Raw genomic sequence first — 15,822 nt, 5'->3', positions numbered from 1 at the left:
ACACACACACACACACACACACACACACACACACACACACACACACACACACACACATACACACACACAGCCCTTACCCCCAGCTGTAAGCTGTCAGTTCCTCTTATCTGTACAACACACACACATAAACACACACACACACAGAAACTGCTCTTTTAGCTGGCATGCTGATGAGCATCGCCTGCGTCTCTTGGCTGCCTGTCACCAGTCTGCCACCCATGAGCACCAATCAGATGTGATTGGCCTGACTGACAGGGCTCTCTTCATCACACTGACAGTTAACCCTGCTGTGTGTTCACAGAGATGTTGGTAAAATGCCTCCAGAAAGTTGTCTTTCTTCCTTCTGTCTCTGGTTCTTTAATCTCTTATTTACCTTTTGCATTGCCTGTTTTACGGCTTCACTTTGTCCATCTGTCTGCTCTCATGTTTCTCTTTTTTCTTGCTTTCAAGCGGAATCATAGAAAACACTTTAACTGATCATAGCCCAGTAAGCTCTGTTGTTAATGTGTCTCATCTATGTAACTGTCTCTGTCTCTCTTTTGGTATCACTTATCCAATTCTCTTGCTGTGTCAGCAGTTGACGCATTAGTTTCTTTATCCACGTACAAAACCAAAGTTTATCTCATAACCCAACAATAGTCTCTGTTGATAAAAAGTCTGATAGTGTGTCATTCAGTTGCCTTTATGGATACAGTTTTGTTGATAGAGAATGTGAAAACAATCCATGACCTTTCAGTGCTGTGTGTGTTTTAAACAAATAAAATCTCTGTTCTTCTCTTTCTAATCACTGAAGTGCACAAAGTTTTTCTAAGTATCTACAGTAGAGCTTGACCGATACTGGATATTTTTTTTAGGTTGATATCAATATTTGAGACTAATTCAAATCCAATAACAACATGTTTGCCAATTTTCAAATTTGGCTCATGATTAATACATGTCAGGATATATTCAAGTTGAACACAAAATTTTCTTATCAAAGGTGACAGTATGGTAAATACAAGACTACAGGCATTTTTGAACAATAAACCTAACTGGAAAAAATTATTACAATTAATAGCCATGAATGAAAAGACACACAAAACATATTGAACCTGAATTAAGAAAAATATGGGTGGAAATATAAATATATAAACATAAAAATGCATCTTATGAAATGTTTGTTGTTGAATTTACTGCACAACCGTTTCTTAAGATATACACACACAGATCCCTTTGATGATTAATCTGTGATAATCCAGTGTGAGTTAATAATATATCAAATGCTTCAGTTACAGTACATATAACTCACGTTATCATAATAAAGCTCGTAATTGTGATATTTTTTGGTACTAGCAGTAACCAGTAATTCTCCACAGGGAGATCAAAGGTCAGGGTCAGCTCCAGAACAGTTCTCCTGGAGCTGTTTCTCTAACAGCTTGCTTCATTGCCTTGCTCAAGGACACTTCACCAGGGCAAACGCTCGTTCTCCCAGGGCCTTGAATGTAGTTATTCCTAGCTCACTATGCCACTTTGCAGCCTTTGTTTGTCTAATCTGCTCTTCGCTGTGGTAACGTGGTGTGTGTTGTCTCTGCCAGATCCTGTACCTGTGTTGGAGCTGGCTCAGCAGCTGCAGCTGAAGCTCCAGAGGATGCACGACATTGAGACAGAGAACACCAAACTTCGAGAGACACTGGAGGACTACAACAAAGAGTTTGCAGAGGTCAAAAACCAAGGTTAGAGAGGGACACATGCAGACGCACACATTTTGGGAGCTTATTGACTTTGAGAAGGGCATGGATGTAGGCCACACATTTAATCATAGATAATCACATATCAAAGTTTCAGTATTTCAGTCTCATATGTGGTATCTCTCCTACCATTATGACCAGTCACAGCCATGTGACCAAAACAAAAACTATGGTGGTAAACAATGAGAGAATTCATACAGAGTGACCTGGAGTGAAAGTGAAATGGCTGGATGGATGTGTGCAAGTATAAAATGAAGAATTTAGCTAAGTCTGAGCTTGAACTTAATATTCAGTTTTGGTTGACAACTACCTGTCATTTTGAAATATTTTGTCTACGAAAAATGATGATGATGGTTGTAGCAAAAAGTAGATGACAGTGTGACAAATGTGAACATTTAAAAAGTTTGTGTGAAAATGCAGCAAAATCCTTTTTGTGTAAAACTGAGACAAGTAATCATTTGCCCCAGTTTTGCAGGTGTACTTGAAGTGCAATGTCACAGTTTTGTCTGCATGTCAATAATATGTGGACAACTTCTAAGTTAAAATGTAAGGTCAAAGAAACATATTTAAAGCCCTTTTCAAAGGGAAAAGCCATATTTGAACATATTTTAATGCCTTATGAATTTTTAAAAAACAAAAAATGTACAAGGTTTTACATTTTCAAATAGGTTTTCAGGGAAAAAAACATGAAGCACAGTTTCATGAATAAAAAACGACAGGCTACCTCAGGGTAAAGAAAGATGGAAAAACTGACAAAGGCAGAGAGATGAGTGAGAAGCAGTAATAAAAGTGGTGTAATTTCAGTCGAAAAGGAGGAGTGAGTGAGCGAGTGGGGAATGTTTTGGAATCCCCCTTTCCTCAGTGAGAGTTAATTGGAACAGCTCGATAGCGGCAGGGTTCCATTCTGCCATTGATTTTCCTGTTCCCTCATCCTTTATCCCTCCTTCCCGCCTCAATAGATGGGGGATATTTAAACCCCAAAACACACTGTGGAACTCCCACTTCTGTTAAACACACACACGGACCCGCCCGCACACTTGCACATGCACACACACACACACACACACATACAAAGAGTGCAGGGGCCATTGATCCCCGCAACCTAAATGTTTAAAGTTCAGTTAAGCAGTTAAGGGGTAAGAGGGCTCTGAGGGGACTCTCCTCTATTGATTATGTGTCAGAGCAGTGAGACTGGAGTTTAAATCACACACACACACACACACACACGCGCGCACACAAAGTGCTAAGAGCCCTCAGTCAAAGGCAGCAAGCAGCAATGCTCTTTATCATTGTCTCACTCACTTATATCTTTCTCTGAGAAACACGCACACACACACACACACACACACACACACACACACACACACACAGAGGCCTATTTATTACCCCAGTTATGTGTTAGATTTATTTCAGGCTGCCCCATACAGAGCTCAGCCGTCAGCAAGTTATGGGGTTTCAGCACTAATGCAGTCCTAATGAATACAGCATATCTACAGTTGGTGAATGGTGAATATTCTATACCAGTCATGGATGTAAAGATTAGGCAGGAGCCACAGGGGCCAAGGCCTTGGTCTGTGCTGACAGAGGAAGAATGCAGGATATGAAACGCTGTTCCTTAAGTAAAGGTCAACTCCCCCGTCAAAAGCATTATCGTCATCACTGCCATCTATCACATCTAGGAAACCCCTATAGTGTGTTCTCTATATATTTTTGCAAATTGCCAGTATTTGAACTCTTCCCTCCTCGTCTCTCAACAATCGTTCTGTTGTTACCCTCCTTTAGAGGTGACCATTAAGGCCTTGAAGGAGAAGATCCGTGAGTACGAGCAGTCCCTGAAGAATCAAGCTGAGAACCTGGCCCAAGAGAAGCAGCTCCAGCTACACAACGACTATGCAGAGAAGGAGAGGTATAACTGTGCCCCTGTGTGAATTTGTGTGTGCACTACTGCAGCTGTGTTTCAAGTAATAACCTCTGCATTATTTTGCCATTTTAAACCTTTGGGTCATTTTGCCCTCAGGCATAACTGCTATGATTCTAATCTCTGAATGATAGGTTTAAGATTTCTGTCTTTATTTAGCAGAGCTATTCACGCTTTAATAATTTCTTCTTAGCTAATAGTCCTTAGAGTTTTTCTCATAGTTATCAGTTTAATCAACAAATTCTTGCTTTTTCTCAGACGTTGCCTTCCTTTTGCAGATGAATGCAGGAATGAAAAATAACCTACATAAAAGACAATGCCAGCATTTTTGTCATGTGGGTGCTTGCCATTCTTGCCTTGATGGGAATCAACACCTCAGACTCTTATTTTCTGTCTTTACCACGATATATTTCAGCCCTTTTGTTCGGAATAATTGCTGCCACAGAAATCTACTGTGTCTGTAAATATGCAGCAACTGAAAGAAACCCACCACACATATATAATGACAAAAATTATGCTTAGGTGTCACTTTATTTTGATACAAAGAAGTTTACTTTGATTTACTAGGTTACTTCCTTTTCAAGCCCATTTCATTGGCATTTTGAAGTGTGTGATTTTCTGATACACAGGAAGTCTGTGGCAGTAATAAATCAACTCAAAACTGCTATGAGATATTTTAGGAATATGAAAAGAACTTTTCTGACTACTGAAACAATGTATTAACTCTTACAAAGGCTAGAATGCCCCAAGAGTCACTCTGATACTGTCCATTCCCAGCAAGGAGCCCATTCAACATAAAGACAATTAAACTAATTGCCTAAGATGCAGGCAGCCATAATATAGTTCCACTTTACAACAGACATTGGCGCCTTTCCTCCTACATTGCTCACTTAATCCAGATTAATATGAAGGTGGCCAGGTCATCATGTGAAGCCACATTCAGTTTGTTTTTTAAGTGCAGGTGTAGAATTGACCTGTCAATCTTAAATGTAGTAATCACTGTTAACTATGTGCTCCTATTTTGAATTAAAGGGATGAATAGAGTCCAAATGATGAGCACTCATGTGATTAGCTGGTGCACCCTCGGGGCTTGAAGTGGCAGCATATTTTTACTGTGGGTAGGCAGGAGTTAAATGCTGATTGACATGTAATAACTCAGATGTAACTTGGAGAGGAAGAAACACGACCAAAACCTTTCAACCAATAGTCAACCCATAGTCCCTGAAGCAGATCAAATTCAGTACATAGCAACAGCACAGCATGGAGAGTATCTCCAACCATGTTAATGTGCAGGTTTTAGTGTCACACCATGCAGCTATAACAATGATATATTAACTCAAAACAGGTACAGATTTCAGATGTAATCCTAAATGATAGAGACACATTTTTCAAAACAAAAAAAAGATGGTACGTCCTTTCAAAAGAAAAAAGTTAAAAAGGTAAACTGGAAAATATTTTTTCATTTCATCATTGATGATTGATCATTTAGAAATATTTTGAATATTGCAACTTTGCTTGTTTGGATGGGATGTCTGTTTGACATGTTTGTCTCTGAATTTCTCAGTAAAAATTGTCATTCGTTTAGTTAACATGCTTCTATTTGCACCACCGCTTCCAAAGTACAAATCATGTAATGAAACAAACAGTTTGCTGATAACGGTCATTAAAACGCTTGAGAATAACTTGCTGTCAGTGATGGTTTTGCTAATTCTCTGGCCCATTTTAAGGTGATTATGTATATTAAATGCACATTACAGACCTCTTACTTTCCCTCATGTCAGTCATCGTGTTTGCTGTGTGAAGCTGCGTTAAAGCTCATTGCCCCTTTCAGACGTACAGTAGAAGATCAATTGTCCAACTGTATTTCCTGTACGTCAGTGTTTTATAGGCCCCTTCCTGTTTGCAGAGAGTTGACTTCCTGTGTCTGAGAGGGGCAGTAAATGGATGGCACCTTTGATGCATTTTACCCTGCAAGGAGTGAGGGAAGGAGGGAGAGAGAGAAAGAGAAAGAGAGAGAGAGAGATGAAAGGATGAAGTAGAGGGCAGAAAAATAGAGATGACAGGAGAGAGAGATTGGTGGAGAAGTGGGGCATCAAAGAGGGCCATAAAGACCGTCTTTGTGCTAGATTATTGATGTTTTTACACGCAGTGGTAATTTCTCAGCAGAGCCCAACTTTTTATATGCTAAGAATGAATCTATTTTATCCTTGTGGTTTCTGTCACCTCCTCCCCCCTCTCTACTCAACTCTCTCTCTCCCCCTCCTTCTCTCTCTCTCTCTCTGTCTCTCTCTCTCTCTGTCTCTCTCTCTCTCTCTCTCTCTCTCCCCCTGGCTGCAGTGTGTGTGTGCCCCAGTGGCCAGACATTCCTGCCTAATAGGGCTGCTTAATGAGGAGTGGGTTGTGTTGGGAGGATTTTAGTGGGGAAAACACTTCAGAAATGGTGGGAAAATAGAGAATAGTTGCAGTTGCCACAAAGTGTGAACCCAGGATTTACTGACTCAGTATCTCTTAACTGTGACTTTCTGCTCCCTGCTCTCTTTTTCTCACCTTCTGTCTGCCTCTGTAGGAAACTCCAGGAGAGCCAGGACTCCATGTCCTCAAGGTTGGAAGACGCTGAACACAAGGCCCAGTCCCTACAGACAGGTACCAGCATACTCAGTCTTTACAGACCTGGGTACTGTTTTAACCAGCTCGAATAAAATGGCAGCTTTACCACTGAAAATTAAGTGGTGCGGGCTTTAAAGCCTCTTAAAAATTGTTTCAGATTTCAAGTATTCCTCATTAAATGTTCATTCATGGCTTAAGTTTGGAAATAACATCCCTAATGATTATTTATTAAGTTCAACACTCAAAAGCCTAATCTGCTTCATCTAGTATAAATGGGTGTGGTTTGATCAGATTGACAGTGGCCAACATAAATAAATAACTCCATAACTATCACTTTAATCCTGTGAGAAAAACACAGGCAAAAACACAAATAGAAGTCTGTCGTGTGAAATAAGCAAAACTACTGTAACTTTGTCGGAAAATTGTGTGTTCGCGTAGGAGTGCAGCTCATTGTAAGAAGCTGATTGAGTATTTTTTGGACCATCTAAAAATATTGTTCATACTTAGATATTACACAGCATTCAAGGTTCTTCTTTTGAATTCTAACTTGTCACAACTAACTCTTTTCCCGTCTTTTACAGCACTTGAAACAACTCAGGCCGAGCTATTTGATTTGAAGACAAAGTATGACGAGGAATCCACAGCAAAGTATGTGTGTTGCTGATCTATGTGTGTGTTTGTGGGTGACTTTTCCCCTCTGGCTCCTCCATAGTCTGTTCCTGACATAATCATCCTGTTTAGTGAATATCCTTGCCTGGAAACTCCCCCTTCTCTCCCTAACAGCTGGATTGTATCCCACAACGCTCAACAGCCTCCAAATCCCAGCATTACCCACGCACTGTAAATACTGACAGGGATTGTAATGCATTCTGCAGCCACAGCAAACCAAAATAGAGATTTTTTTTTTTTTGTGTGTGTGTGTTGTAGCTCTCTGTGATTCATCAGGGTCACGATAGAGAGGGGAGGCGACCGAGGGTCACTTTGAGATCTCAGACTTAAAGCTATAAAGGCTTCTAACAGGACCTGTTAGATAAGGTAGCTTCAATTACTTGAGCCATGGGTATCTATCATTATTGATCTTATAGTAGTGGTGAGGATGAGAACAGAAGCTTTTCCATGTCAGCACTCCACACTGTGAAGTGGCACTTTATGACATTCACACTCCTCATTCCCTCAGGGTAGAGTGACGGGAACCGGAACTACTCGAGCGTCCGAACCACATTCAGAAAGTTTCAGATTCTGAAAAGAAAAACAAAGCGTTTCTTTGGTGTTTTATTGGTAATCTGTGTACCTCAAAAACATTTCAAGGAAAGATTTCTCTTTCCTTGAAATGTGAACTCTTAAATCCAAGATGGTCAAGGGCATCCTGCACGCCCCCTATACACAAAGTAGGACAGAGTATCAACTTGGCTTTTAAGGTTCTCCTCTACCCCATTTACCATGTCCCAAACTCACCGTCTCTCCATTAACAGAGTTGTTAAATTGATTGGCTGTTAAAAACAGATCAATCCCTCTTCTCTCATCCTCACAACACTTTTTTCCCCTCTTCTACCTCCCTCGCTCCCCCGCTTTATCGTTTATCTCCTGCATTGTGCGTTTGTGAGTGTAAGAGGAAAGGCCACAGGAAGATATTACATGCAGTGTAATGGATGTAATCAATAGGTTTCATGGTCTATCAGAGGGGGCCCCCCCCTGCCTGTTTATTTTCTTTCCTCACGACTATATTGCACTGCTCCTCTTCTTTCTCTCATTTCTTTACACTTCCTTCTTCCTTTTTCTGTCCTTGTCTCTTCCTTTTATGTCAGAAGAAAACACATTTTGAAAAGACACATATAGTAGGCCCCATTTGCTTACAGAAGCTAATAAACACATGCCCGCCCACATCCACACACACGCTCACACACGCGCTCACCACACACACACACACATACAAATACACACACACACTCATTCGCTCACTCGTGAGCCTGAGGCAGTCAGGGTCCTTGACTATGTGGCGTGCTGTGATCTGAAATTTTAATGCAACGCTTTAAAGCACACACAAACCCTCTCTAACCCTGCACCCTCCCAGTCCTTGGAGTCCTTCCCCCGTTTACTGCTTGGCTGAGCAAATCGCCAGTGTTTGGCTGAACACAACTTTTAACCCCTTGACTGCATATATTTTGGCTCTGCAAAATACAAATGGCATCCATATCATGCACTTTTTCACACAAACACAGACATACGCACACACACTCACTTGCTCTAAACTTTCCACTAAGGAGGACATTGCGTGACAAATCCCCCATCCTCTTGCTGCATTTGGGTAATCTGCCTTTTAAAATACACACACGCACGCACACACACGCGGTCGGACGTACACACACTCTCTGAGAATTTGGTCGATGTAGCAGTGCCCGGAGTGTGTGAGCTTCAGCGGGAGGCGGGCCTGCAGATGTAGCGTAGCCCCCTCTCTGTGCTGGCGCTGTGAGGGTCTGGCTGGCCACGTTTTACCCGTTTAGTCCCTGTTAAAGATTAATGATATATTGATCCCCAGCCCCACAGGATGCTGTGTATGTGTGTCCGTGTGTGCCTGCACCTCTTAGTGTTTGTGTGCAGCTTTATCTGTGTATAAACGCTTGATACCATTTTGGGAAAACCATTTAATTGCTGATAATTAGGCAGCAGTCAATAGGCTTTTCTTTCTTGTGTCCATCTCAAGCACACACAAACACAAAATGGCGAACAACATACACACACACACACACACACACACACACACACACACACACACACACACACACACACAGAGACACACTCTCACAGTTAGCTTCTTTTTAAGCCTCCTTGAAATCCCCAAGGTAACACGCTGTGAAAACGCAATGTGGAGAAAGCCAAGGAAAGAAAAGGAATGGAATGATGAAAGCTAGAGGGCAAAAAGTGAGCCAGGGGCTGGAGGCTACAGCGAGGAAGAGGGGATAAGAGTGTGATAGAGGAGGGAAATGAAAATCTAAATCAGGGGAATATCCTGCTGGCACCGAGGACAGAGGCCGAGGAAGAGAGGGCAAAAGATGAGAAAGGGGAGGTGGAGGGAAAAAAAGATGAAAGGAGAGAAAGTGGAGGGCAATGGGAAGGGAACGGGTTGAGGGGAAAGGATAGAGGCAGGCAGAGGGTGGAAGAGAAAAGCAGTTGAGTGAGGAGCAAGAGAGAGAAGATGATAAGAGATGAAAAGGCCTGTCTGAGATGGAGGAAGTACAGTAGGAGCTTAGAGGCTCTGGGCTTGTTTCAGAAGTCCTACAGTACTCACTGATGTCACTGGGTGCACCCATTGGCTTTCATGGTACAAAAGAGTGTGTGTAAGTGTGTGCGAGTGTGTGTTGTTTGTGTGCATGTATGTGTCTTTCCAGTGCAGCTGTGCATCTGCTCTATAGCTCCTCCCTGTGGTTGCTGCATAGAGCTTTGTAGATAACTTTTGGTGGCATAAAATCAGGCTTCATCATTACGAAGGATCCTCCCTTTACTGTTCTGGGTTTGATGAATTAATTCCACTGGGTGCATTGGCTAACCATGGACAGTTCCTGCCCTGCCCAGCGACTGACTGACTGTATCAGGATATGCAGAAAATCCCTTCCCTGTGATCTGCTTTGGCCCTCAGCCTCTAGCTCAGCCTCTAGCTTTGCCTTTATAATTCCCAAATACAGCCAAATCCAAAGGTTATTTAAGAAGACTTTGTGCATCTGTACTTTGATTAAATGATCACATTTGGAGCAGGAGCGGTGGTGTATTTGGGTTGCATTACTACCCATAAACGCTCTCCATTACAAGCTTTTCTGGCTTGTTGGCTCACTGACCTTACATTTGTGTGTGCAGGAGCACAATTGAGCGTGCACGTGGGTCCGGCACAATATAGCTTAAGACAGGATAAAAGCTGGTGAAGTAGTGTACTATTACGTTGCTTAAATGCATACTAGATCCTTTTAACTGTTAGGGAAAGAATAAAAGCGGAGAGTGAAAAGCTCTCCCACCCACATCTGATTCTTTTTGCTGCATTGCCTGTGGCACAACGTTGACCTAATATCAACTGTGTCTGTTTTGTTAAACACATTCAAATCAGTAGTACTCAAGCCTATGGGACATAACACTGTTTCTCATACTGTGACACACAAACACAAAAGCTGCGTGGGTTATTGGGTTCACTATCAAAAGATTGCAGTGAAATCAAAAGGTCTTAATGCACGAAGCAGTGCACATATGTGCTCACATCTTTGCACTCGATGCCGCCCATGTATTATCAGTGAGTAATGTCTTAGATAAACATGCATGCATACACGCTGCCTCTTTAGCACTGCACTGAAGACCAGCCTTGAAATTTTGTCAGTATTTTCATGCATTCGATTATTGTAACTTCCTCATACGGAGAAATGCATTCATAATTTATCTCGGAGTGCGTACACACACACACACACACACACACACACACACACAGACACACACACAGGGTAATCATATTCAGACAATTCAACAGTTCATGGTGTGAAAATTTAACACAAAAATATTAATATTCATTGTGTGTGAATTCTGTGTTGTTTTGCTTGTTCCCAATGTTTCTTCCACATCTCTGTCATTGTTTGCAGAAAAGCGATAGGTGTTCACATCACTCATGAAAAAGAGTTATTAAAAGTTATTTTTCCAAAGTCCAATGAGAGGTGGTATTATGGGGATGTATTCCTGCTGTCTGACCTCTAGCAAGTGAGAAGTGAACCATGGCCACCATCCAGACCATTAGTCAGACACAATCACACAGCTTCATAGCAGATTAGTCTGCTGTATTAGGACTTAGAGCTCTATTAATGTAATCCCTCTGTTTTAGTGTGGCCTGGGTTTAGGGGCTTACATGTGCACACCCACACACATAGGCGCACACACACACACTTAAATACATGTATGCACGCACACATACAAGCTGTTTGGGTTATGGAGTTCACAATCAATGGATTAAGGTGAAATTTAGACAGTAGCTTAATGGACACGGCAATGGCATTCTCTAAATGTGTGCTCTCTGAACAATCTCGCACACACGTGTTGTGTGCAGAGTGTACTTTTCTTCCTGGGAATCATCTATCCATTTATCCATTCCTTGTTTTTATTTGTGAGCTCTATTTCAACGAGTCTCTTTAAAGCACTGTCACATGCTCTGTTGTGCATTTCTCTGGAGTAATAGTAAATGTCTCTCTCAGGGCCGATGAGATTGAGATGGTGATGACAGACCTGGAAAGAGCCAATCAGGTAAAGCTGCTCAACATCCTTACTGTACATTTTAACACAGCGTCGTCCAAATCATCCGTCACACCAGGCTCCATGAGTTTTATTCTTTAACTACAGACAAAGCAACTGAGTGCTTTGACTAAAATCGTAAAAAAAATGTTGTATAGAATGATGTAAAGGATCTAGTCTGGTGATATTCTGTTTTTCTTTCAAAACCAACAATGAATATACGCTACTATTATTATTGTACTATATTTATTATTATTCCTCTGAGCTCCACTGTTTTCCAAATTATTATAAACGCCTCATGTGTCACGCTATTGCACTGGGTGACATGTTCCTTCATTACGTTGAACGTGCCCAGCTGTTTGAGTCCTGCTGCCGTAGATATTCACTAGAGCACCAATTTTTTTTATTTTATTTTTTTTTCAAGATTTACATCTTCAGTACGAACAAACAGGCTTGGGGCAGAGAGGGACTGAGAAAGTTTTATTGAGAAACGGCCTACCGCACTGTTGGTTTTGGTTTGTTTTTTTTTATAGGATTTTTTGACAACAAGAAAAGCGTAGAACATCCTAATCTTTGTCCTGTGAAAATACAAATATTCTTATCTGCTCAGAATCTGTGAAATGTGTCTTACATTAACGAATAATGACATGCTTATCACTGTGAAAGCTACTATTTGTTTTACATCTTTATTACACACCTACTAAACCCATGCAGCTGAAATAAGCCCCACAGTGCGCCCTCTGCCCTTGTGTTGTAAATATTCCTGTGGTATCTGTTAATGTCATTGTTGTTAACTTTCATTATTAGCCCAAGAGTATGATTTGTGGCTAAAGGGGTAGCATAGGCATGTAATGTTAATATTAGCCTAAAGGTTAGCGCTCCAACTATAATGCCACACACAAACACACACACACACACACTATTCACACTTCTGATTTGAGGTTTACAGAGGATGACAGCATGGCCTCCAGCTCAGTCACAGACTTTTTATATGCTTTTATAAGGAGAAAATGGAAAACAGGATTTTTCTTTTTGCGACTAGCAGTCCAACTCCCACCCAGTCAATAACAACTCTCAATATGGTTGCAATTAAGAACACTGTGGAATCGGCTCCCTGTAACTCCTAATGATGGCAAGTTGGCCAGTGCTGCAGATGATTCCCAACTGGAGCATGGCAGTTTGGCCATAAATACAAGGCAGCGGGTATCATCTCAATTCTCAGGACTAATTTCATATTTGCAATTAAGGAAAAATCCACCCTTGGCCCTCATCCTACACTTCTACTTTGCATTCTCTCAGCCCTCCTTCACTCTGTAGTATATACAGTATTTGTTTGTAGTGGAAGGGGATGAACTTCCTTTTCATACAGAGACACAACTGACTGGTAGAAGAAGATGGTGTATTGGAAAGGATTCCTTTAATTTGATTGTATTTTGTTGCCACTTGCCCATCGCTTGTACAGTGTAGTGAATTCAGCTGTATACTTTGATGAAAAATGTTGAGATAATTATTATTGTTTAATGCCCAAAATCTTATCTCCAAACACCATCCAAAGACCGTTAAGTTGCAATAAGAAATAATTTACATTAGGGGTACCATGCTGCTTTTAACAGGACTTAACAGGACTTTTGCTTTCTGGGTCTTACCACTCTCTATTCTCTCTCCATCTACATGCATTAAAGGTTTTCAGTTTTCCTCTGGAGCTAGTGGAAAATTGTTAAAGAAATGTGTGTACACCAAAAAAAAAAGTGTAAGAATCTCGACGAGTTGATTTTCCTTCAACATTTCTCCTTTTCCTTCCAGCGAGCAGAAGCAGCTCAGAGAGAGGCGGAGTCACTCAGAGAGCAGCTGTCCTTGAGTAACCAATCCCAGCAGCTCAGCAGCCCGGCCAAGGCCGACCCCGACACGGTAACACATTTCACTGATTCACTGGATGGCTGACAAAGAGGTATTGATAGGCTAAAGATCAGCTTAGCCGTTTTAATGCCTGAGGTGTATGGCTGGTGAAAGCTTCAATTTATGGATCACTGAAGTCACTGGTCATAGAGGTCAGGCATCGGAGTCACCAATAATGCATTGATTTGTTGACTTAAAAAGTTGCCAAGGTGGCAATAAGTGATGGTGTATTGATTAACTGATTTATCGGACTGTACAACAGACTAAACTTAATAAACTTAAAGACTGTCTTCCGCACCAAAGTATCAACTTGTGACCGTCTGATTATTGATCTAAAGGAGCAAGCTGAAAATCAGCAGCTTCTGTCTGACCTAGAAATACTAATTATATGGGACTTTTCATCACATCTAATTGTGGCTTTATGAATACTTTAATAGCTGTAAGGTTTTAGTTTGCTCATTAGATTAAACTGCCGTCCTTATTTGACCTTAAGGAACAGGCGGCAGAGGTGGCATCCCACTCAAGTCTGGAGGCGGAGCTCAGGGCCAAAGAAAGGGAGACCGCCCAGCTGGTGGATGACGTCCAGAGACTGCAGGCCAGCCTGACCAAACTCCGAGAGACCACCAGCTCCCAGATCACACAGCTGGAGCAGCAGCTCAGCAGCAAGACTGCCATTCTCAAGGTACCAACAGTACATGACATATAAAGATCCAAGGATTCGTTGTATTATTTTATTCATTTTCATGTCATTTCAACTCTTTGTAATCCACAGGAACTGGAGGAGAAACTGCAGAAACAAGCTGACTATGAAGAGGTGAAGAAGGAGCTGAGGTGAGGAGCACACACACTCACTTGTGTGGGTGGGTGGGTAGGTGGGTGGGTGGGTCTGTTTCTCTGTCCAGCACAGATCTATTTATTGCATGCGTTTGATGTCTTTAACCATATTAAACAAGATGCGTGTCTTCATTTAAGATGTGTAACTCAATTGAGTGCCCTTATGAAGGTGAAGCTTGCATGTCTGTAGCTTCACAGTACTTTGTGTCTCTCTCACTCACTGCCCCACTATCCTTTGTCCTTAAAGAGACAGAAATAGACAAGCTAGCATGCTACAAAGTAAATGTGTCTCTGTTGGGGGTCATTTAGAATTTTTTTTTATTTTTTTTCTATCTCCTCAGTATCCTCAAGTCTATGGAGTTTGGAACATCTGACTCTGTGCAGGTAAAAGTGACAAAGTAATAAAATCTGGACAGACATGAATGTCATTCAGCAGTGGACCTTAAACATATCGTTAAAGTACTAGTATCTAAGTCAAGACAAAATTGTACAATTAGATTTGTTAAAAACGAACATTTGAAGGGGAAGGCCGGAGTAATTTTGTAAAACATCATGTTAATTTCCGTTCCGCCTGTCCTCTTGATCAGGACTCCTCCAAACCTCTGGAGGTGCTCTTGCTGGAGAGGAACCGTAGTCTTCAATCTGAGAGCGCCGCTCTGCGCATCGCCAACACTGAGCTCAGCGGTAAGTCTGTCCAAATGTAAGTTAATAATAAGGGCTGGGTTCATCAACACTGTCTCCACGAAACCAACACTCAGACCAATGGAAATGAAAGAAAGCTGAGTCCAATATTCATGGGACCTTAGATGACGACTCAGCTACAGGTAAGGCTGTGCAGGGATGGCTATGAAAGAACTGTAGTAGGGTAGTGCATACATACCATATGTATGCGTATAGATTCTTTTTCTCTGAGAATACTTAACCATTTCTGAATGTTTTTGGGACATTGGGTCCTCTATATGCAAAAGAAATGCAAAACTTCATCATGGTACAGAAATGTTGTTGCTCTCTGGTGTATCTCTGGTGTCTTTGAATACCCCAGCAGGAGGTCAACCTGAACAGTAACAAAGTTGCAGTACACAAAAATGAGGACACCATACTATGCCCCCTACATCAGGACTCTTGCCCTCTGCAACAGTGTTTATGGTTTTGAAATGTCATGGCTTTAGGCTTGAATAGTTGAATAGCTTTGAATTGATTAACATTCACAGTAAGGGGAGCTTACTGTCTTACTTAATCATGTTAAGTCTCAATGGTTATGCATTAGAATAATATTTCTCCCAGCACTTATCATCAAGATGGATTCTAGTAGTTACAAGGCTTGAGAAAATATAGTATATGTCTATATTTGTTTTGGTGAATGTAAAATTTTAATCAGTCTGACAATTTAGGGAAGATGTGAAATAAGGCCTTGACTCAGAGTCAACAGAGCTGTTCAGTGTCTGTTTTTGGTGCATGCATCTTTTTTCTGTTCAGCCATAAAAAATGTTTTTCAAAAAAGTTTTATTGCTCTGATTTCTCTCCTGGATGTATTTCTTGTGAACTAAAGACTATGATTCTGCATCTACAATGGAATAAATCAGTGTT

General features: G+C 41.3%; 1 protein-coding gene across 3 annotated transcripts in view; it reads left to right on the top strand.

The window, feature by feature from the left end:
• cux1a (cut-like homeobox 1a) overlaps window positions 1-15,822 on the top strand; it is a 56,313-nt gene that overhangs the window by 27,420 nt on the left and 13,071 nt on the right. For 2 of the 3 annotated variants that reach the window (XM_023405004.2, XM_023405006.2), the window contains exons 5-14: window positions 1,575-1,712; window positions 3,510-3,633; window positions 6,212-6,288; window positions 6,834-6,900; window positions 11,469-11,517; window positions 13,309-13,413; window positions 13,895-14,083; window positions 14,174-14,232; window positions 14,577-14,619; window positions 14,823-14,919. In XM_023405004.2, coding sequence (XP_023260772.1) covers window positions 1,575-1,712; window positions 3,510-3,633; window positions 6,212-6,288; window positions 6,834-6,900; window positions 11,469-11,517; window positions 13,309-13,413; window positions 13,895-14,083; window positions 14,174-14,232; window positions 14,577-14,619; window positions 14,823-14,919 — 948 coding nt within the window. The remainder of the gene's footprint in view (window positions 1-1,574; window positions 1,713-3,509; window positions 3,634-6,211; window positions 6,289-6,833; window positions 6,901-11,468; window positions 11,518-13,308; window positions 13,414-13,894; window positions 14,084-14,173; window positions 14,233-14,576; window positions 14,620-14,822; window positions 14,920-15,822) is intronic. The other variant, XM_023405005.2, reaches the window with a different exon arrangement.

This window comes from Seriola lalandi, unplaced genomic scaffold (assembly GCF_002814215.2).
Source record: "Seriola lalandi dorsalis isolate HSWRI2012SDOR001 ecotype SW California unplaced genomic scaffold, Sedor1 jcf7180002054259, whole genome shotgun sequence".
Classification (NCBI taxonomy): Eukaryota; Metazoa; Chordata; class Actinopteri; order Carangiformes; family Carangidae; genus Seriola; species Seriola lalandi.
The sequence above is the reverse complement of the archived record's forward strand: the minus strand, read 5'-3'. Positions and strand labels throughout refer to the sequence as shown.